Here is a 20,762-nt window from a genome sequence, read left to right as displayed (position 1 = left end):
ATAATATAACTATCGAGTATATACAATAGAAAACGTGTATAGACATATGCATAGACATTTATTCGCGATTCACAATCTAATATATTACATATGAAAACATATTTACATACGGGTAAATGTACGAAACAGAAAAATAGTTTTCAACCAAATTTCCACACAGTTAAAGTATCTAAAATGCGCACTCGCTTTAGTCATGGATGTTTTTGAAGTAGGCGTTGGAAAGCAGAGCCTGGAAGCTGTTGCAGCTTCCTTGGATTTCCATCCTCAATGATGCGACCATTTTCCATCACAATTAGGCGGTCATAGTCCAGAATAGTTATCAGCCGGTGCTGTAAATACACACAAATTATCGATACAAGAACCGTATATTGGAATCACAGAAAGACTCACAGCAATGGTTATGATTGTGCGTCCCTGGAATGCTTTATCTGCGGCTTTCAGTAGGGCTGCCTCCGTACTGCTGTCCAGGGCACTTGTTGCTTCGTCCAGGACCAGGCAAACGGAGCCGCGTAGAATGGCCCGTGCAAGGCACAGCAGTTGCCGATGGCCGGCGCTCAAGTTAATGGCACCGTCAGTAATGACTGTATCTGTAAAGCAATGTAAAGATACGTGAAGTATGCACCGAACGAAGTAAACAAGGAAAATACGAGCAGTCTTCGTACCCAAACCCAACGGAAGATTCACTTTGACAAACTCTTTTAGCTGCGCCAACTCGAGGCAGTTCCACAGCTGTAAATCCGAGTAATAACCATGTGGGTCAAGATTTTCGCGTATCGTAGTATTGAACAAATGCACGTCCTGTGGAATTATCGATAATCTCGTTCGCAGCTCTTCTGGTCGGATTTGCTTAATGTCCACCTCGTCAATAAGAATGTGGCCACTCGTCGTTTGCAATACACCGAATAGAGATAAGCCCAACGAGGACTTTCCGCTGCCAGTGCGGCCACAGATGCCAATCTGTAGACAGGGTACAGAGTAAAAGAGAGTTAATAAGCTAGTGAACGCAAGAGAATTCTTAATTGAAACAGATTTAAAAGCTGTAACACTCACCCGTTGACCCGCTGGTATTTTCAATGTTAGGTCGCTGATAACATTCTGTGTTTGGCCTTCATACCGCAGGCTGACATTTTGGAAGCTGATGTCGCCTCTTTGCGGCCAAGAAATGGGAACGCTCTGGTCTACAAAAGCAAGCAATTAAAAATTATGTATGGGACTCTTTCTTATGCAAGCCAAATCATACAAAATAATAACAACAAATAATACTGCTAACTCGATTGGTCTCCATTTTCGGATAGTTAATGCCTGAAACCAATGACCAGAAGTCCTGCACACTGCACACTCTTAACTTACATCGTTTAAGCTGACAAGACTCACGCCTTCTAGCTGGCTCATTAGGCAGATCGACCTTCCCGCTGTGTGGCGGCAGTTTCTTATCTTTTTTAATCACCGACGTCTTTGTCGTCGCCTTCTGTAGCTTGTCACCAGCTGTCGCCGTGTGGAAGTGGAAGTTTAAGTGATTGCCGTCGCCGGTTGCATTGCCTGCATTTAATTTATCAGCATCTTCCCCAGCTCCAGCTCCATCTCCATCTCCACCTTCACCTCCATCTTCATCAACATCAACGGCAGCTGTCGTTGCGCCTGGGTAAACTTTGTCACCGGCAGTCGACATCGACGTGGGCAAGGACGAGCTATCGACTTCATTGCTTATTTCTTCGTTCGCTTCCAAATCGGACTCCTGTCCCTTGGCATAGTGTGCAATGCGTTCCACCGAGCCCGCATACATCTCCATATCAGCCAAAAGTTTTACAACCCAATTAAGGTAAATCGGCACCAACAACGTGTAGTTTATGGCCAGCCCGACAAGCGATGGCGTTGGTCTCAGTTCCGAAGAGAGGTCTGGCATGCTTTTATTGTTGGCATAAGTTTCTGCTGCGTCCCTGGCATATCTGTAGTTGCTGCAACTGATGCTTGCCGTTGCCAGTGACGTCACGATGGCCACAAAAACAATGCACCCACCTAAATAGTCCTGCAAGAATAAAATTATGTGAAGATAGAAGACAAAGAGAAAGCAAATAAACGAGAACATGAGTGGCTATGATAACTTTCTCGAAGGCTGTATATTAAAGAAACCAAAGTGTTATTTTCAGCAGGACAAGCTATCCGTTAACATTGGATTAAATCCACACAAGCAAACAGTACAAAACTCAATTCGAATACATATGCACCTGCGTCGAACTACGACGGTACGGGAAATACATAGTTAAAGCCATTACCAATGATATGCCAAGCCAGCGGTTACTCGTATTCAACAACGCAGATGCAATTGTGTTGGCCTCAAGACGTCTGAAGAGTATCTCGGTGAAACGTGCCTGCTGATTGTACGCCCGTATTGTGGTCACACCTTGTATTGTTTCCGATAAATGCGAGATAACCGGTGAGTTAGTCGAGTTTTCAATGCGTTGTAACTCCCTGGAGAGGACAAATGAAAAGGTATCATAAAATGGAGCAAATAAACACGGCATGAACTGTATTCAACTTTATTCTTTATCGTCAAAATAACAAGCGGATCGATACCATTACTTACCGCGCTGAACACCTGTAGAACTTCTGTATTATGTAGTAGGCTCCACAGATAGGAAGTGTGAAGGCCAAAAACCAGGGAGTAATGGTCAAATTGATCAGAACGGCGGAAATGCAGAGAAAACTAAATTGCAGCAACCTTTGACAAGTTGCGGCAATTTTCTGTAAATAAAATACAAATATAAATTTGAGGATTAAAGAAATTAGTCTTAAACTTAATACAATTATGCTCTGTTTACCAAATGTTTCCATTAATTATTCCGTCAATTTAGAAAAATTATCAAAATGTAACTTATGTCGAAAATATATACATAGATAGTGGGTTGAATTGTTTTTGTTTCTACTGTTGACCTATATACAATATGGATGTACATAAACAAGCCCAAAGATAAACCGACGCGTGCCTATCACAGAGAAATCTTAGCCAAAGAAAAAATATACGAGTATATCAGCGGGAGTAATGTGCCTATATTTTATACTTAAATAGAAAAACTATGCAGCCAATGGGAAAAGTATGTGAAAGGCATAGGGCTAGCCACGAATGAAGAGCAGCGACGATGGGTGATAACAAAATAACAAATCGTACCTTATCAATGATCGCCATGTCGTTGCTGAAACGATTAACAATACGTCCGAGCGGTGTGACTTCGAAAAAATGCAACGTTTTATGCAAAATCGATTGCAGCAGCTTATCGTGCAAATTACGACGGGCATTACAGCCGGCCCATTGTCCGGCCGGTGTTGATATCATGGCCATTATAATGCAAACACACGAAATTGCGGCATACATGCAGAAATAGTACGTGACTTCGTGGCCCTCCTCTTTGCTCACGTCCTGTGCCTGGATGTGGACATCGCTCCAGTGCCGCAGCCAAACGTCCGTGTAGACACGCAAACATTGCCAAATTAGTGCGGTGATAAAAAAGACTGTGATTATGGGCACGCCCGAGGCGCGTATATACATCAGATATATGTGATGCGATATTTTTCCATATTTGCGCTCAGCATCAATTGCAGACTCAGACATTGGTATCCATTCGTTCTCGGTACCTGGGGGTGTTTCTTCATTGCCCTCGCAATGCTGCAGTGGCGTCACCGACGACACGTTTGATATTTCACAGTCGTTGTGGGGTTCGTTGATAAGGTTGCCGTCTTTGTAGTCTAAATTTACACCTGAGTAAAGGTAAAAGTAAATTAAAAATAGTGATTCAAAGTTCGTTTCATAAATGCATCTAAAATTGGTATCGCCTACTTTTTGTGGTCGCATTCATCAATGGCAGCTGTTTATCCATTTGTCCCTCTAAATCATTTGCATCTGAATTATATATGCAGGCAGATGAGGAGGGTATGGATCCACGATCAGCGGCTTGAAGAGCAGAAGTAGCAGCAGTTTCTTCAGAGATGCTCCTGTAAATGCATGTAACCAACGAAAATAAGGGCAAGACAAAGATATTGCATTACACGATCCGGCCAGTATATTACTCACAGAATCGAGTTGGTGGCGCTCAGCGGCTGATGGTGGTGCTTGGGCTTATTAGAGCGCCGCATGGACATCCGCCGCAAAAACTGCTGAAAGCTGCCACGAACCTGATCCTCCGACGTTGCTTCTGTCTTATCCCGTTCAATCCCCACCTCTGCGCATTGGGGCTTATCAATCGCCGCTTCCATGGCCGGCGGGGATGACGCATTCCGAGCCAGCAGCTGATGCTGCAGGTTTTTCGTCGGCTGCCATGACTTTATTCGTGGGTCTTGCAACAACGGCGGCATATCCATCTCGATCCCGTCTGCATTGCTCTCTGCATAGCTACTACCGCTGGAAGTTAGCCCGCTGCGATGAATTCGATTTCCGCTATTAGAACTTGAAGCTGAGGTAGCCGTTAGCGTGCTAAGGCCGCTCAATCTATGCCAAGAGTTGGTAGTCCTACTGCCTCGACGATGAACCATTTGCCGGCGACGTGGACGCATAATGACATCATCTGTCTGGCACTCATCGATTGGTAGGGGCACATCATAAATGAGATGGCGTGAGCCATAGACGCTAGATCGCTTTCGGTGCAAATTGAAGCTGCAGCAGTTTCCATTGGAAAGAAGATACGGCTAACAAGATAGAAACATAAAAACATAAATTGAAAAGCTCAAAAACCAATCCAGATATAACATTAACTTACTATGCACTTACCGCCGATATCTCATTGTCTTCTTCATCCTCCTCAATGTCGTTGTCGTGCATATTGGTCACTGATAAAGAAACGCTGTCGTCGTGTCCATCGGTATTGCCTCCACCATTTTCATCTATGGTCACTGAAATCGAGCGCTGAAGTCCAAGTTTGCTAACATTCTTCAGCAACTTCCAGCGCTCAGATGCCGTTCGTTCAACATGGCTGTAAGAACACAATATTTATATGAAGCACCAGTGTGCGTACTAAACTGGAATACAATTAATATATGATGATAACATACTCACTTTTGTGAATCATTCTCTTTCTTTGCATTTGATGTTGCTATTATAGAATTCCATTTGGCGGGTATCTGCGGGTGCTTCGATTCTATGTCCCCATAACTGCCGCAAGCTTGAAGGCGACCATTTTTCATGACGATTACCTGTCAGTTAATGTAATAAAAATAATAACTAGCATAATAAACAAGAACATAGTCTCGGCTACTGATATTTTAGAGCCTCTTCGTGGAAATAGCACAAACGTACGTAATCCGCCTCCTTTATGAGATTTAATTGTTGTGTCACAAGTATAAAGGTGCGATTTGACTTCAGCAGCATCTGGCTCACGCAGCGCTGAAAGATTTGGGACCCGACCTCATTATCCAGCGAGGACAGTGGATCATCCTGTTTCGAAAATATACAATAAAGCTCATATTGAAAATTATATTCGTTATATTTTTACGGACTTATGAATATTGATTTTAGCAATTTATTAATACAATTTAAATTGAGTAGAATCACTAAATTAGACACAATTATAATGATGGCTTTATTTCAAATTTGTAAGAACAGCTAATTGGGACCCAGCATCTTGTCAGGTCGCACCCACTCGTCAAAGTCATCCGCCGAAATGCCTGCATTAATGGCTTCCTCCCTTAGGGTGGTACCACTTTGATGTGCTGCTTTAGCTATTGCAGCTGACCGCTCATACCCCACATGAGGGCTTAGGGCAGTAACCAGCATCAGGGACTGACTCATAATAGTATTTATCCTGTCTATGTTTGGTTCCATATTGCTAAGGCAGTTTTTGCAAAAAGATTTAATTCCATCTCCCAGAAGAGTAATCGAGCGAAGCACATTTGATGCAATCATCGGCATGAAGTCATTGAGTTGAAAGTGCCCATTGCAACCGCCTAATGTAACCGCTACTTGGTTGCCCATGACCTGTGCACAGATCATGGTGAGAGCTTCGCACTGCGTCGGATTGACTTTCCCAGGCATAATCGAGCTTCCCGGCTCATTTTCGGGGAGTTTCAGCTCAGACAAACCGCATCGCGGACCCGATCCCAGGAAACGAATATCGTTCGCCATCTTCATTGTGCTGGCTGCTAGAGTGTTCAGCTCGCCGTGCACTTCCACCAGGGCATCACACGAGGAAATAGACTCAAACAAGTTTGGCGAATTAACGAAGGGAAGATTTGTTAGGTGGGCCACACGTTTCACACACTCAGCTGCAAACCCCTTTTTAGTGTTAAGCCCTGTTCCGACTGTGGTGCCGCCAAGAGGGAGTTGGTATAGCCGGGTCAGAGCAGTGTCTAGTCGTTCCCGGCAGTTTGCCTGTTGTTGCTTATAGCCGCTGAATTCTTGGCCGAGCGTTAGCGGAACAGCGTCCATCAGGTGGGTTCGTCCAATTTTGATAATGTCCTTCCACTGATTTACCTTGTTATTCAATACCTCAATAATCAGCGTCAACGCCGGATACAGTTTATCGCGCAACTGCATAGCGACTGCAATGTTGATAGCCGCGGAGAAGCTGTCATTGGAGCTTTGTGATAGGTTCACATGCTCATCTGGATCCACAGGCGTCTTTGTGCCTTTCTGACCACCGAGTATCTCGATTGCACGATTACAAATAACCTCATTTACATTCATATTTGTGTGTCTGCCGGATCCAGCTTGCCAGATAACTAGTGGAAAATGTTCCTCGTCGTAAAGCTTGCCAGATATGATATCGTCGCAAGCCTTAGAGATAGCATCGCACAACTGCTCCTCTAGGCCAGACATTTTGTTGGTCTCAGCAACGGCCTTTTTCACAATGGCCAATGCTATAATAATGGGTCGCTGTAGGGTAGATCCATTAACTATAAATACTTTAAAAAAATGTTTGTTCCATACTGGCATGCGTTCATTCACTCCACCAATCGGAAACTTCAGTAAGGACCGCATTGTTTGCGGGCCATACAAACGATCGAGGGGCACGTGAATTGCCCCCATTGAATCATATTCAACACGGGTATCCGGAACTATGAGCCGCGCCAGCTTGTACATCAAACTAAAAATCTCTTTCTGATCAAACGACATTTTGGAAAAAACAAAAAGTATAACGATGAATAATTGATGGGATACTACCGGCGGTACTAAACTACAGGCACGCCAGTCAATGGTTACTCGATTCGTTCAAAACAGGAAAGAAATTCCAGTCTCTAGATCGATAATTCCTATTATAGCCTATTATAGCCACCATAATATATTGTCACGAATAAATACTCCTCGTGCAGAAGATAGGTGGACCAAGTCCGAAGTTGTTCCTTCTCTGCGTTGCAGGCCATCAGTCTTCTTTTCTCAAATTTCCACCCAATCCCTTTTGCGTCTACTCCTTTCCTATTTTCCCTTTCCTTTTCACGTATTCTCTATTACAGACAGTGGCACTAAACTTGTTTACCATGAAACAAAGTACCAAAAGGTTGCAGCCCTTCTTCACCTTTGGTTGTCTTTTATCTTATGAACGATTTACGGTTTCACTCTTGATAGTTTACCTTGAACTAACTTACCATTATGACCACATTAGCCGATGAATAGATCGCACGCGCAATTGCAATTCGCTGTATCTGTCCGCCTGATATATTGATGCCGCGTTCTCCGATAATGGTGAAATCGCCTTTTGGCATTATTTCAATGTCAGGCTTAAGGGCACATGCTTCTATCACGAAATCGTAACGGCTGGGTCGAAAGGATTCGCCAAAAAGAATATTCTCCCGGATGGTGTCATTGAGCAGCCACGGTTGTTGAGACACATAAGAAATCGTACATGTTCTGGAGGAAAAGGAGGTCGATAAGATTAACTTTGGACAATTGAAAAAAAGGTACCTCTTACATGCACAATCTTTAAGTAAGGCCTTTGAATCTTTAAAACAATTCTTGATCTTTCGTGTAACATTCTAATGGTATTGATTATTTTTTAAAAGTCTTTTCTTGGGAAGATATTACACATATGTACCTGGTCGAAATTAATATACCCCGTTGTTTTCAAATAAAATCGGATTTACATATGCTTACCAATTTTGAATAATTTTTACCAATACTAATTTCGACCAGGTAGACATGATTTTCAATTTTCCATGCACCGTAAGCTGTGATTATATGCAGGCCGGTCAGTAAACGCTCTTTGGGCTCATGCATTTGAAAAAATGTTTAAAATTGTTGGTTTCTAGTCATAGCACGAATTCTTTTAGCGAGGCCATTGTGTCCTTGTAAGCAGGCATTTTGTTTGGCATACTCCCATTCTACACAAGCGCATAGGAGACAACACCAGAAAGGCATAATTTCAGGAGACTGTTTAGAACAGGAATCAAACAATGGACCTCTATCGCAATGGTATCGCCTCCGCTGTTCCTTGTTGAAGCTTAAGCCCGTAAATTTGCAACAAAATATGTGTACTGGAATGCACACATACAAAAAGTCTCAAATTCGTGTGGGCTTGAACGTACATAAATAAGTAAAATATATCTGCAAAAGGAAAAACTTGAAAGTGGAAAGTGGAACGGTGAAGACACCAATGCAGAACAAAACGGTTTCAAACTAGCACAGACATTTATTATAGTAATTGAAATTATTGCACATTTGCCGTTTGCCAGAGGAAGCCAGGAAAACTAGGAAGCAAAAAAACTAGAGGCCAGAAGATCGAATCGGTTCAGGCTGTGAAGGCAAGTGCACACCCGTTGGCGGCTTGCGCCCACGATTTTAACTTGTTAAATGCATTTTTATGTGCTTGCAATCGACCCTCCCGCCACTCCGGGGACCCTGCTTGATTCAGGAAAAGAGTGGCGCAGGGCGATGCCATTTTTATTTTATGCGCAATAAAATTAACAACGTACACAGTCATTTTGTGATAAATTACTGAATCACGTGGTGTGCATTGAAACGACTGATAAAGTAAGTTGAACGACTGCTGTGACTTCTTTCGCTACATCAACTAAAACTACCCTGAGGCTATGGTCAAGGATTCTTCATTACCTATGAGGAGCTCATTTAAAATGCTCGATTCGAGGCTCAATTTAATTTATTTCTTAGCTGCTTTAACACTGCAAAACTAAACAAATTCTCCATGATAATCTAAGCATGCCACAAAAACTTCCTTCGGTAGTTCAAGGTGTACAAAAAGCTGTGTGTATCGGAGTACACTGCCTACGCAAACAGGTGCAAATTATGCAATTAAATGTGATAAATGAGCAAACAAACTTATCCACGCTATCGCAAAGGTATTGCTGTTGGCAGAACTGAAAATAAGCACATAAATAGCTGAACAAATTTGCATGAAAGGACATTCTGTTGGTGAACCGTGTAAGCAGACAAGAAAACGTGCTTAATCTTAAAAATAAGAGCATTGTGAATGGCATCGTCAGAAGCAGCCTAGTTTTGACTAGAACAAAGTGTTCAGCTGGGAAAATAAGCTTGCCAAGAGGGATGCGACTCTGTTAAAAACCATCTTTAAATTATGAATTAGTTTTGTCTACAAGCTAAAACCAGTTGCAATGGTCTACTTACTTGTGCCAAAACATATTTCCTGCTAACAGTGGCATCTCCATGAGTAAGGCCGACAAGAGGGATGTCTTTCCGCTGCCATTTTTTCCGACAATAATCGTCAATTTTCCCTTCGGTATGACTATCCCTTGAATGTGTAATTGCACCATTGGAATGTGACTTTCTGGATGCCATGTGAAAAGACCGTCATTGATCGACACCGCAATGTCATCGGGCATTTTGAGCAGGAGAGAATCACGTCTCCAGCTATCCGTGTTCCTAGCACGCATCAGTGAGAATTCCTGATGTTTCTCTACTACGGTTCCTTGCAGCCTTGGTGGCCTAATGGCTACGTACGGTGTGTTGCGAAGCAGTTCACGACGCTGCTGTACGAGCCTCTGATGGCCCATCTCTTGAAAAAACGATGGAGAGATGGCTCCTACCTGTTGATCATGTTGCTTGGTTGTCTGCACAGAATTGTCCTCTGATTCTGACGTCGATATCGGCCGTTCCAACGTTGCTGTTCGTTGCGCAATGTGCTTTTCATTCAGCATGCTTTCTGCCTGTGCTGTGCGCATTGTCATGTTGGACTTCTCCTGCGTTTCATACATATCCAATGAGGCATCACTCTTGCTTAATATCCTGGCCATATTTCGGATGCCCTCAAACTGCTTTTGGATCTCGCTTGCCTCAAAAAATCGCTGCAGACGACGCGTTGAAACCCTTGCTGCTATAATAATTGGGACAGTAATCGGAAATATCAACAGAGGGACTGTTAGCTGCTGGAAAAGGGCCAGTGCAGAGAACAGTCGACTGGCGTTTAAATTAAGGTCCGCCTCCCTAGGTAGCCACACATAAACACCGAGAGTCACAAAAGTAATCAACACCGTCGAAATATGTGTAAGAATAGCTGTTAAAAAAAGAACAATGAGTTTGGACAGTCTATCTAAGTATATCGCAATTGCACTCTTACTCATTAACGTCCAAAATAAGGCATCCTTGTTGAGATATGTGAGCTCCTTTTTGCGTGACACCTGAATCTTTTTAAAGAAAACCTCGTCCCAGGCATTTAGCTTTATAATTTTGATACCAATCAATGTTTCGTGTATTTTTTTCAACCGCTCATCAGTATATTTCTGCGTGGATTTATCGAAAAGAAAACATTAAATATGGAATATTTACGAATATGTACATACCGCAATAACTTCGCTGTTTTTAGACATGGCATTTCCAATGAGAAACTGCAGTGGCGTCATGATTAGTATGCACACAATGGCACCAACGACAGCACTTATCCCCAACTTGAGATACAGCAAGTAAATGACCACCGATATCTAGAACGACAAGGTTGTTACTGTAATTCCTCAATTTTAATTTTAAGGAGCCAACTCTCAGCACATACCTTAAATGGTATAGCCCATGCATAGTGGGCGATCCAGAAAAATTGCATTATGTTTAGTGTATCTTCCGTCATATGATTGGTAATGCTGCCAATGTCATTAGAGGGATTTAAATCTGTCAAATGAGAAATAATAGGATATTTTTATCTATGTATACCAGAAGCAAGCCAACCGCAACCCCAAAGCTATAAAATAAGCTAAGCCCCTCAAATGCATATACATATCAACTATTTAGCCATAAAATCAAGAGCTTCAAAGTTTAAACAAGTTTACTCTGCTAAAAACGGAACCGAGATTGCATTTCACTTACCGCTCATATATCCCGCATGTCCTTGAGGTGGTTCCTCTTTAGAGGTAGAATCCGTGTTCATCTTATCTTTGGCGTTGTTTTTTTTCGTTTTTACCGGGGTAGAAGTTGAGGATAATGCAGTTTGGCGTATGCTGTTATTAGCAGAACAGCCGCTGGTCGCATTTAATAGCAGGGTCTTTCGATAAATTAGACCCTGTAGGGATGTTTTTATCCAGATACCCGTCATATTAAGAATGTGCGTAGAAGCCTGGGACAAGGCTCCCTGTGTAATTGCAGCTAGTAGAACAATCCAAGCAATGCTCCAGCCGTTTGTTAGCAATTCCGACCAAGTGGCATAGTAAACTCTTACTTGGCCAATATGAATACCGCTCACATTGAAGGCCAACATTAGTGGTTGACCACCCTCGTCTTTCACATTCCATTGTTTTGAAGGATTGGTCGCTGTAGCATAAAGCTCTTCTATATATTGTACTATTTGCTGTATTGCAAGTGGGCCAATCAACGCAAATAGGTCTCCCGCCAGCTTTAAAATGCCGCCGAAAGCAAACATTCGCCAACTGTTCTTTGCATAGCAATACCATAAGGATGGGGATGAACTTGACTTTTTCTGGTATATGTTTGATCAAGAAAAAGGAAGAGAAACCCATGAAAGTATTCAAATAGATGTGTAGTATGTTCACGGCTTGCTACTTACCATCTCATCTGTGTAAACATACAAAAAGTGATCGTAATGCGATCTAGCGCTATCCTCTAGTTTCATTGCACCCAAGTCCTCAAGTTCTAGTGGTTCCGTATAGCCCAACCTCAGCAAAGGAGTCAACCACCAGAAGCAAGATTTTGAATAAAATGTTGCAAGTGAATGTTTATAGCCTATTTTTCCATGGTCATCCACGTAGTTGTCACGAAAGTGCTGCAAAATCCATTGAATACGAATTTCGACAGTAGGTTAGAGTATTCATATTTTTGAATTAGGTTTAGAATGTACTTCTACATAGGTGATCAAAGATAACCAAAAACTCCAGTGCTAGTCTTTGGCCCGTTTCCGCTAACTACTATGTCCTCTGTAAATCGAGTTTTCCCTGCGACTTTTCCTTTGGCCAGAAACACATACTCGTATGTATGTAGCTTTTTAACATGCTAAAATCTATGGCTGTGCAAGACCACTTGTACAAATGTATGAATAAACAATTTACCAAGCATAGAAGTCCGTAAGCTTCAAATCTGCGATTAACCTATTTAAAAATGTAAGCTTGCTAACCACATTACTATGTTTATTCCACCTCTGTTATGTGCCATTGTTTACCTAGTTACTTGTTGAATAAAATAAATATTTTAATAAAACGTTTATAATTGCTGGCTAACGTCAAGTTTTCTCTAGCTTTTAGCGGCCGTATTTCAGATAGTTAACTTAAATATGCTCTACTGCAGTTTAGTTTAATCTATACCTCATTATATATAGTGTAACCATCCAACGAAGCCAATACCAGCAGACATAAAACAGACATACCCACAAGGCACGTCTGAAGCTCTAGTACTTCCTCGTAGTAAGCAACCTCTGTCAATTCGTTGGAACGCAGAGCGAGAGCCAATACCTCCACGGCCATGCTCGCGTACAAAAACACTAAGGGATGAAAATATGCTCGATTATTGAATGCGAGAATTTTATATCATGTACCTTGCACAACCCAAAGGCATTCACTCACCTGTCTTCTTCTTGCGCTCTATAACACGATGGTAACACATTAGCAAAATTGTCAATATCGTGGAAGCAAGCGCATTCCACGCTTCTCCCGCTCCTATTATAACCAGAAAATTTGTGTCTCTATTCCATAACTCAAAAAGACGACTGAGCTGCCGTGCACTGCGTTGGGGCAGTAAGCTCCTGGCTAGATCCAGGCTACTGCCAGCCAACATGAGCAGTGACACAGCTGCACGTAAATTGTGAAACTTTAGTAATGTTTTATGACACCTGCATTGAAAAGGCGGCACATGATGAAGTTTCGTGATCTTTGCGTAAAGTATTAGTTGAGGTTGTTGTCATATTTTACATACTAAATAATAAAGTTGTCCTAATGATACTGTTTTCATTTCATAAGTACATAGGAATTCCGGTGCATTCACACAGACACAAATAGAAAAGTGAAGTGGAGATGCAATTGAGATATTTCTTTCAAAAAACTATGCCACGCGACGAGTTTAAAGGTATTGCACCCTCCATGATTTCGATTTCAAGGAGTACATACTTGATATCATATGCTCTTTAGTTCCGGATATCAATTATTGACGTTTAAGTGGATTTTGAAATACATAGACAATTGAAAAAAAAAACCAAATACAATAGAATCGAACTACATAAATATGTACTTCATAAAAAGTCGTATAAGAAATGTTAAACAATTATAATAATTTACCAGTGTTGTTCATAAAGATATTAAGTATAGTGGGAGTTTATAAAATCATAAATTAACCTAACAACAGTTTCTACACTAACAACCTCTTCTTCGTTTTTTGTATGTCTATTCACATATTGAAAACCATCTAGATTGAAAATATTCACACAACAGATAATTTGATTGCAAGAAAAAACAAAGTTATATTTAGTTATTAACGTTTAATCATAATAATAGTAGTCTAATTTATCATTCCATGGCTTTTTAGTTAATTAGCACATAAGCTAAATCTAAGAAATTTGTCTTTAACTTATAAATACTCACGTTTCATACTTATTCCAAAGGAAAAAACAGGCAAAAAGCAATATCAATATGCTTACACAAGTGAAAAGAAGCTTCACGCGGTCAATGCCACAAACATTTGTATTTAAATTTTCATAAATGGAGCGAACTCGGCCATTTAAATGATTGCAGTGTATAATATTAAACAACTGCGTCATATCGACCAAAATATCCAAATTATTTACAGTATTTGTAATCCTTTCTGAACTTTATACAGTAGATCGTATTAGATATCGTAGACCCGTAGAGATATCTTTTTAAGAATTTCACTAGAACTGTTTCATTTTAAAACATTATCGTACAAATGCGCACATTCGACGCTTTTATATTTATCCATAAATAAATTCGATTCCCTTCGTTTTCCCTTTAAAATGGTCTGTACAAGGTAAAGACCAGGAAAAATTTTTAAAGTAAACAAATGATTCCGCACTCGAAAATATGCACTGCAATTACTGCTATCGCAATATGTGTTATGCGAGTAGTTTACAAAATTAATTTCGTTTTAAGGAAGCGTTTTCAGTCGCTTTCCAATTACTTTTAAGTAATTTTTTTAATATAAACAAAATAAGAGATAATTAGGTATGCACACGTTTTCCGAGAACAAGAGAAGAGGACAACCGTCTACGGCGGAGCATGACAGCACACTAAACGTATGATCACCCGCCGTAAAAGTAGCGAAGTAGAGACGATGCTGCACTGACGTGAGGGATCTTGCACGTGCGCACTGGAAAAAGCTTCTCCGATACTGAGATTCTGGAGCAATTTTTTGAGTCATAGGCCAAATGATCTATGATCAGTTCTAAAATACTTATCAATTGGACCAGAAATAAAAAGGGTAACGATTTTCCTCAATGATCTCCTTAATCTATTTAAGTTGCTTGTTTTTATATGAATTAACATTAGTATTAAATATGTACGGTCTTGGGCGCAGACATCTGAAAAGTTAATCTTAATATATACTAAATGGAGGAGAAATAATCGCAACTTCCACACATATTATAAAGGCGACCGGTGGAAGGCTCTATAAAGAAACGCAGTGCCTGAGTACACTTAGTTTCATGTGATGCAATTTGCTGGTGTATTATCCTCTCCAGTTGTTCCATGTCAGATGTATGCTCAAACTGAATTCCGCACTCACACCGGTAGACAGTTTCCTGACGTTGCAATGGTTTTATAAGGCAGACAGGGCACAGAACATTTTGCTGTATTGGTGCATCTGATTCCACGTACGTTTCCAAATTTTGTTCGCCCAACGCATACCATTCATTTACATCAGAAAGTAATTCGTCCAGAATGTTCTGTTCCAACTCCAAGTCTTTGTCAAACTCGCTTAGCTCCGTGCGAAGAAATTCTTTAAGTTCAGCCTGTGAAAAAGCATGATTCAATATACATAGCTCTCGAGTCTTTGGCATTCACGTACCAATTGCACTGTACGGTTGGCATCTGCTAATCTTGTGCGAGTCTCTATAATACGTTTACGGTACTTCTGCAAGGAGAGAATACTGTAAATATACATGTTGCAAAGCTGAAAAGGGTTATACATTACCTCGCGCAACATATCACGCAGTTTTGGCATGCCCATACGGTGTCTTTTGGCCACATCCTGAGCATGTCGCTTTTGTTCTACTGAGGTACGGTAAACGGGACTTTGTGGGGAACTCATTACAGTCGAATTGCAAATAGAGGCAGAGTTAATTCGCTGGGTGGCACGAATATTACGCTAAGCTCGCAAGTATGTCGTGGTTCTTTATGTGTTAGGTGTCCCGCACGTGTTGTAAACGAAATATTAAACCAGAACCGAACAAAATTAATGCAAGCAAGCAAATTAAACAAAATACAAAAAAATTCGCGCAATCCTATTTTTTTCTACGTTTCTAGAGAAGGTAATTCTGTAAAAAGAGTTCATTTATCGATGTTTTCTAGTGTGGCCGTATTAATGATATTTCATTAGCGAATCATTTTGCAGCACTGCAAGGCAGAGTTGCTTTGATCGAAATTTGACGTTTGGGGCATGGCGTAGTACATGCTTCCGCTCTTTCTTTCCCTTTCTTTTACCAACGTGTGCAGTGTCAAGTAAGAGGTTAGTAATATTTTCTGTGAAATATACATAATATTTGAAAGAGACTGTGTTTAAATGCAATTATTTTGTGTCATTAACAGATGCCTGCTACGGTCGTCAAGAAACCTGCAGCTAAGAAGCTGCCCGCTGTGCCGGAATCAAAGCTGAAATTCAGCAAGAAACAAATCAGCAAACGTGCCGCTGAGTCAAAGCGTCGTCTTAAGCGCGCCGCTGTGATTGCGCTGCGCAAGAAGGAAAATCTGGTCCGTGCCGAAAAGTACCAGAATGAGTACATCAAATCTGACCAGCGTGAGATTAAGCTGCGTCGCCTGGCCAAGAAGCGCAACCAGTTTTATGTGCCCGCAGAGGCCAAGCTGGCATTTGTCGTGCGTATCCGTGGGTATGTAATGTTTTGCTTATTATTCTACTGTTTATTTAATAACCTTTATCTTTCAGTATCAACAAGGTGGCCCCCAAGGTTCGCAAAGTTTTGCAGCTGTTCCGATTGCGCCAAATCAACAATGGTGTCTTCATCAAGTTGAACAAGGCTACCATCAACATGCTGCGTATTGCCGAGCCCTACATCACCTGGGGCTACCCCAACCTGAAGTCGGTGCGCGAGCTTATTTACAAGCGCGGTTATGTCAAGCACAGCCGTCAGCGTGTCCCCATCACTGATAACTTTGTGATTGAGCGTAAACTGCGCCAGGCTCACAATATTCAGTGCGTTGAGGATTTGGTCCATGAGATTTTCACCGTTGGACCCAATTTCAAGTACGCCTCCAACTTCCTGTGGCCGTTTAAGCTAAACACCCCCACCGGTGGCTGGCGCAAGAAGGCCAATCACTACGTTAACGGAGGTGATTTCGGCAACCGTGAAGACCACATCAACCGACTGTTGCGCAAAATGGTCTAAGCTTCAGTTTAAACAATAAAAGCTTGGAGTAGAACGGGCATGTAAACAGTGAACGAAAAATAAAACATAATTTTATAAATTACAAAATGCCCTTCAATACAAAAAGCAGTGTTCACTTCGTTTTCATTTGTTACTTTAATGTTAAAAAAGGAAACTCAAATTTAAGGATGCTTTCAATTGGCAGACAAAATGACAGTGTTTTAGTTGCCCACAAAAAGGTATGCCAAATTGGAAAATGGAAAGACTTCATCGGATTCCACGCAGTGTCAGCACCAATCAAGCAGCAACCGCACCAGGTAAATATATATATGACTAATGTCGTGTGCCTGCCACCTACAAGAACAACAGATCATCAAACAAAACAAAAACAACAGTCAGGACCACACTATTATCACAAGCCACCACAACTCCGCCTCCTGCAAATCCTCTACACCCTATTGGCTCCCATTGTACTGTTTCAATTATTGATGAACAATTTTACTTTTACCTGCGAAGAGATTAAGCGAGCGGCCGTCGTCTACTCAATAACACGAAACACGATTATTTTCCTAGCAAATAACTGTTTATTACTGTTGTTTTTGACAACTGAAAAGCGCGCACAACGCACAACACTTACATAAATGCAGATAGCATGCTACATGTAGGGCGATCTTTATACCAACTATTGTTTTATTCAATACATAATTTGCCTTTCAGCTGGCAGTGTTTTTTAATAAATCTGTATACACACAAATGGTCCAAAGCAGGTTTTAAACAATGTGGTAGATTTGAATTTCAATAACATTGGAATAAGTCAAAAAACGGAATAGGCACACAGGTTTTAATTTCTTTTATTACTACCATGTAACACAAGCCACCGTCCTTTTTTCGATTCTCGGTCTACTGATGTCCGCTGGCATTTGTCGTCGTCACGTGTATATTCTGGACCAGACGCTGTCCCCAATACTCCTCCAAATTAAATGGCTTGAAATTTTTCAATTGATTATCAGATTCGTTGCGGTAAACAGGTGTGCCCTGCTCATAGACCTGTAGAAATATTAGAAGAAATGTTTGCAAAGCAAGATGAGCAACCGAATTTATTAAAAGTAGCTCCGGCGGGCAGAAGCTTTAATCCATTGTCAAAATTTAGTATTCAATATAATCTTCTGCTTTGATTTACGCTTACCTTGTTCCAAGCCTCCCTTATGTACCGAATCAATTCGTCATGCTGGGAAATGGGCACATTTTGTGATGGCGGTACCGCCGCTGCATATATTGCATTACTGTTGTGTGCCCCCGTACTCATGCCCACGGATGGAGAGTTGTTAATGCTATGATTGGAATATTGTGTTGCATTTGTTGATCCTGCTGTCGATGATGTGGAATTTGCATTGTTGTTGTGGTGATGGTGATAATTGTTGTGCCCACTGCCTTGGCGGCGTATATATGGGTAGCGTCTGTGAAAGAAAACAGTAAAAAACATACATACATACAAATGTATATACCTATGTGGCTATGTATGTAAACAGTTTTTGCCGTCAAACACACACACGTCAAAATTGCCCCGTTTATCACAATAGCACACTTAGTTTTGCACCACGCAGTTATTCGTTCCATTTAACTTTACCCATTATTACGTTCCATTTTGTGGGATCTTTATTTCAATTAATCTCCGTCAAATATTCTTGTTTATTTGCGAAAACGCAATTTTTCAATGCTTTGTGATTTAGATTATTTCAATGTTTACATTTGCTCAATGCTACTTGGAAACTACACATTTTCTACACAATGGGAGGAAAAGAGGGTATGGACAACGGGCAAAACGGCCCAGAAAATGCAACGCATGAAAGGTAAAAGCCACCCCTTTTTCATAATATACCTTGGAACAAAAAGCCGATTTTGTCTTCAAGGCATATTTTTGGTCAAAACACGCCGAGGTGAGGTTCGTGCTAGCCTTGCAATTTGCCTGGGCTGTTTTTGCCAGTTGTCCATACCCTTATTTATATCCCATTCAAAATAAAGACTCATTTTTCGTTGCAATTTGGGCGAAATGTACCTTCTAATTTTCAAAATATACCGTAAATAAGGATGCACATCCATACTATCCTTAATTTTTACTCAAAAAAGACCAAGATCACTTAAACTGCGTTCAAATTATTCAAGATTCATCGTTTTCGTGGAGTGTAGTTTTAATCTATTAATTTGTAATCTCATAGTTCTGTTATTATTTTATTCCCCACTTTTTATATACAAGGAACATAGGGGATAGAAACTTCCATACTCAGGTTTTTTTTTAATTTTTGATCTCTCAAATCGTACTTCCGTGCATCACTTATTCTACTTTTTCCATTAACTTTCAAGCAATACGACTTTGGAGCGCAGCTCTACCGATTATGGCGAATTGCTTTCTTCGAATCGGTTATTGGCTCTCTTCGAATCGGCAATGGCTCTCTATTTTCGGGTACGTTGTGAAACATACATTCCATACACATTTACATTCCATTCATACTAACGTTTCCTTATTTTAGACAATCAAATAAAAAGGTATTTTTTAAATTTGCTGGATCGATACTGCATCCACGATCGCGTGCATCGCGCCAGCAGCTGGGACCAAGAGGGTCCTGACATAGCGACCGCGCCAGGTATTATTATTATTTATTAATCTACATTATTTAAGCCCCTCCGATGGCCAGGAATACTTCTTGGGTGCTCGCGGACACCGTTATGCCCACCATCGTTTACCAGGGGCTTTACCCTTCTAGTCTTCCGGTTCTTATGAGCGAGAGTGACCAACTGATATCGCGAACTCCCCGCCTAAATGTGACCCCGCCCCTGCTCCTGCACTGTGGCAGCCATGATGCCGCTGAGTCGACAATCTGGCGTCCCGTCCGATGCTGCAGGGACCAGTGATGACGACCACGGGAAATAATATCGGCAACTGCCCATACATACGCCACCGAATCAAACACTGGGCCTCAGCTTCGAGAAGCGTAAGTGACTCAGTACGTAATTGTGGATATATTTTAAAATATAACTTCCTTCACAGAGGACTGATTTACCCTACGCTTTGCTCCAAATCGTGTCGTATCCGATTTCTCCCCGCTAGACGGAGTTCTATCAAAGTATCCCAGCCGGATCCCAGAAGGACAGAAGCGCACCCCTTGCAAGATGAGAGCCAAAAAAGCCAACGTCATCCTTCGACCTGGCCATCGACAACAACGATTTTGACGATGGCAACCAAGGCAGGGGCTACGCAGGCTACTAGACTCTAGATAGGTATCATTGTTGTTAGGTTTAAGGATATACGCGTCTATATATTTAGATACTAGATATTTTTTCCACTTGCTTATTTATTTCTAATAAGCTAAGTTATGTTGAATAAAACTATTGAAAAATTATCCTCGCTGTATCCTATATGGGGGAAAATATCCCGAAGAAGAAAAGGCGTGGCACGCCCATAACGGTTCAGAAATGGGGGAGAAAACTAATTATTTTTTACTGGGGAAAATGTCCTTGATAAGGACTCCTTTAAATCAGCGACATTTTTTCCGTCACATGAAGTCATCGCACGCCTAGATCTATATATCTGGAGAAAATATCCTTGACGCTTGGTCCTTGATAAGGACTCCATCAGATCAAGGACGCCCAGATCGGCCCATAAATAGCGGAGAAAATTAGTATTTTTGATCCTTGATGTCCTTGGTCCTTGAAAAGGACTTCATAAAATCAGGGACATTTTTCCGAGCATAGGAAGCCGTCGCACGCCCAAATCGGCCAACAAATAACGGAGAAAACAAAATTGGCATATAACTGTCTTTAAAAATGTAG

At 41.2% G+C, this 20,762-nt stretch overlaps 6 protein-coding genes across 8 annotated transcripts; 2 read left to right on the top strand and 4 right to left on the bottom strand.

Moving 5' to 3' along the window:
- Positions 1–39: 39 nt before the first annotated feature.
- LOC108161253 (ATP-binding cassette sub-family C member Sur) lies at positions 40–14,380 on the bottom strand. Of its 2 annotated transcripts, XM_033393577.1 has the most exons (23): positions 13,963–14,380; positions 12,952–13,217; positions 12,694–12,869; positions 11,943–12,158; positions 11,249–11,855; positions 10,941–11,053; positions 10,735–10,872; positions 10,512–10,674; positions 9,563–10,448; positions 7,570–7,831; positions 5,285–5,422; positions 5,045–5,181; positions 4,760–4,961; positions 4,067–4,677; positions 3,833–3,987; positions 3,167–3,753; positions 2,585–2,742; positions 2,274–2,469; positions 1,351–2,026; positions 1,051–1,178; positions 663–957; positions 391–587; positions 40–329 (listed from the first exon to the last, which is right to left on the bottom strand). In XM_033393577.1, the coding sequence occupies exons 1-23, from the start codon at positions 14,136–14,138 to the stop codon at positions 192–194; spliced, it is 6,621 nt and encodes a 2,206-aa protein (XP_033249468.1). In that variant the 5' UTR covers positions 14,139–14,380; the 3' UTR covers positions 40–191. The 2 variants fall into 2 exon arrangements, with proteins under 2 accessions (XP_033249468.1, XP_033249469.1); XM_033393578.1 differs by lacking the exons at positions 40–329; positions 391–587; positions 663–957; ... (4 more) ...; positions 3,167–3,753; positions 3,833–3,987 and having other exon boundaries at positions 4,379–4,677; positions 4,749–4,961.
- Positions 5,481–7,160, bottom strand: LOC108162038 (probable fumarate hydratase, mitochondrial). Its single transcript, XM_017296561.2, has 2 exons — positions 6,914–7,160; positions 5,481–6,859 (listed from the first exon to the last, which is right to left on the bottom strand). The coding sequence occupies exons 1-2, from the start codon at positions 7,097–7,099 to the stop codon at positions 5,591–5,593; spliced, it is 1,455 nt and encodes a 484-aa protein (XP_017152050.2). The 5' UTR covers positions 7,100–7,160; the 3' UTR covers positions 5,481–5,590.
- A 442-nt stretch (positions 14,381–14,822) lies between the features above and the next one.
- Positions 14,823–15,873, bottom strand: LOC108162047 (RIP-like protein). The gene is made up of 3 exons (XM_033393590.1): positions 15,527–15,873; positions 15,401–15,466; positions 14,823–15,344 (listed from the first exon to the last, which is right to left on the bottom strand). The coding sequence occupies exons 1-3, from the start codon at positions 15,641–15,643 to the stop codon at positions 14,940–14,942; spliced, it is 588 nt and encodes a 195-aa protein (XP_033249481.1). The 5' UTR covers positions 15,644–15,873; the 3' UTR covers positions 14,823–14,939.
- Positions 15,874–15,960: 87 nt separating this feature from the next.
- On the top strand, positions 15,961–17,042 carry LOC108162041 (60S ribosomal protein L7). The gene is made up of 3 exons (XM_017296566.2): positions 15,961–16,060; positions 16,141–16,439; positions 16,496–17,042. Exons 2-3 carry the CDS (start codon positions 16,141–16,143, stop codon positions 16,953–16,955), a joined length of 759 nt encoding a protein of 252 aa, XP_017152055.1. The 5' UTR covers positions 15,961–16,060; the 3' UTR covers positions 16,956–17,042.
- On the top strand, positions 17,015–20,332 carry LOC108162043. Of its 2 annotated transcripts, none has more exons than XM_017296570.2 (5): positions 17,015–17,251; positions 19,296–19,395; positions 19,463–19,478; positions 19,612–19,924; positions 19,981–20,332. In XM_017296570.2, exons 1-4 carry the CDS (start codon positions 17,042–17,044, stop codon positions 19,694–19,696), a joined length of 411 nt encoding a protein of 136 aa, XP_017152059.1. In that variant the 5' UTR covers positions 17,015–17,041; the 3' UTR covers positions 19,697–19,924; positions 19,981–20,332. The 2 variants fall into 2 exon arrangements, with proteins under 2 accessions (XP_017152059.1, XP_017152058.1); XM_017296569.2 differs by having other exon boundaries at positions 19,463–19,576; positions 19,628–19,924.
- LOC108162044 (transcription factor MafB) lies at positions 17,604–18,687 on the bottom strand. Its single transcript, XM_017296571.2, has 3 exons — positions 18,562–18,687; positions 18,121–18,391; positions 17,604–17,981 (listed from the first exon to the last, which is right to left on the bottom strand). The coding sequence occupies exons 1-3, from the start codon at positions 18,576–18,578 to the stop codon at positions 17,835–17,837; spliced, it is 435 nt and encodes a 144-aa protein (XP_017152060.1). The 5' UTR covers positions 18,579–18,687; the 3' UTR covers positions 17,604–17,834.
- Positions 20,333–20,762: the final 430 nt, after the last annotated feature.

This window comes from Drosophila miranda, chromosome 4 (assembly GCF_003369915.1).
Source record: "Drosophila miranda strain MSH22 chromosome 4, D.miranda_PacBio2.1, whole genome shotgun sequence".
In the NCBI taxonomy this organism is placed as follows: Eukaryota; Metazoa; Arthropoda; class Insecta; order Diptera; family Drosophilidae; genus Drosophila; species Drosophila miranda.
This window is presented reverse-complemented; position numbering and strand designations above follow the sequence as displayed.

Excerpts from the sequence above, each read along its gene's own strand:
- LOC108162038 (XM_017296561.2), bottom strand. The coding sequence starts at position 7,099 with ATGTCGTTTGATCAGAAAGAGATTTTTAGTTTGATGTACAAGCTGGCG. Across the intron at positions 6,860-6,913 it reads GAGTGAATGAACGCATGCCA|CGACCCATTATTATAGCATT; the intron begins GTATGGAACAAA and ends TCTACCCTACAG.
- LOC108161253 (XM_033393577.1), bottom strand. The coding sequence starts at position 14,138 with ATGACGCAGTTGTTTAATATTATACACTGCAATCATTTAAATGGCCGA. Across the intron at positions 3,754-3,832 it reads GATGAATGCGACCACAAAAA|GTGTAAATTTAGACTACAAA; the intron begins GTAGGCGATACC and ends ACCTTTACTCAG. Across the intron at positions 958-1,050 it reads AAATACCAGCGGGTCAACGG|ATTGGCATCTGTGGCCGCAC; the intron begins GTGAGTGTTACA and ends CCCTGTCTACAG.
- LOC108162047 (XM_033393590.1), bottom strand. The coding sequence starts at position 15,643 with ATGAGTTCCCCACAAAGTCCCGTTTACCGTACCTCAGTAGAACAAAAG. Across the intron at positions 15,467-15,526 it reads TGCGTGATATGTTGCGCGAG|AAGTACCGTAAACGTATTAT; the intron begins GTAATGTATAAC and ends CTCTCCTTGCAG. Across the intron at positions 15,345-15,400 it reads CCAACCGTACAGTGCAATTG|GCTGAACTTAAAGAATTTCT; the intron begins GTACGTGAATGC and ends GCTTTTTCACAG.
- LOC108162041 (XM_017296566.2), top strand. The coding sequence starts at position 16,141 with ATGCCTGCTACGGTCGTCAAGAAACCTGCAGCTAAGAAGCTGCCCGCT. Across the intron at positions 16,440-16,495 it reads TTTGTCGTGCGTATCCGTGG|TATCAACAAGGTGGCCCCCA; the intron begins GTATGTAATGTT and ends TTTATCTTTCAG.
- LOC108162043 (XM_017296569.2), top strand. The coding sequence starts at position 17,042 with ATGCCCTTCAATACAAAAAGCAGTGTTCACTTCGTTTTCATTTGTTAC. Across the intron at positions 19,396-19,462 it reads CAATGGCTCTCTATTTTCGG|ACAATCAAATAAAAAGGTAT; the intron begins GTACGTTGTGAA and ends TCCTTATTTTAG. Across the intron at positions 19,577-19,627 it reads TGACATAGCGACCGCGCCAG|GAATACTTCTTGGGTGCTCG; the intron begins GTATTATTATTA and ends TCCGATGGCCAG.
- LOC108162044 (XM_017296571.2), bottom strand. Across the intron at positions 17,982-18,120 it reads TAAGGGAGGCTTGGAACAAG|GTCTATGAGCAGGGCACACC; the intron begins GTAAGCGTAAAT and ends ATATTTCTACAG.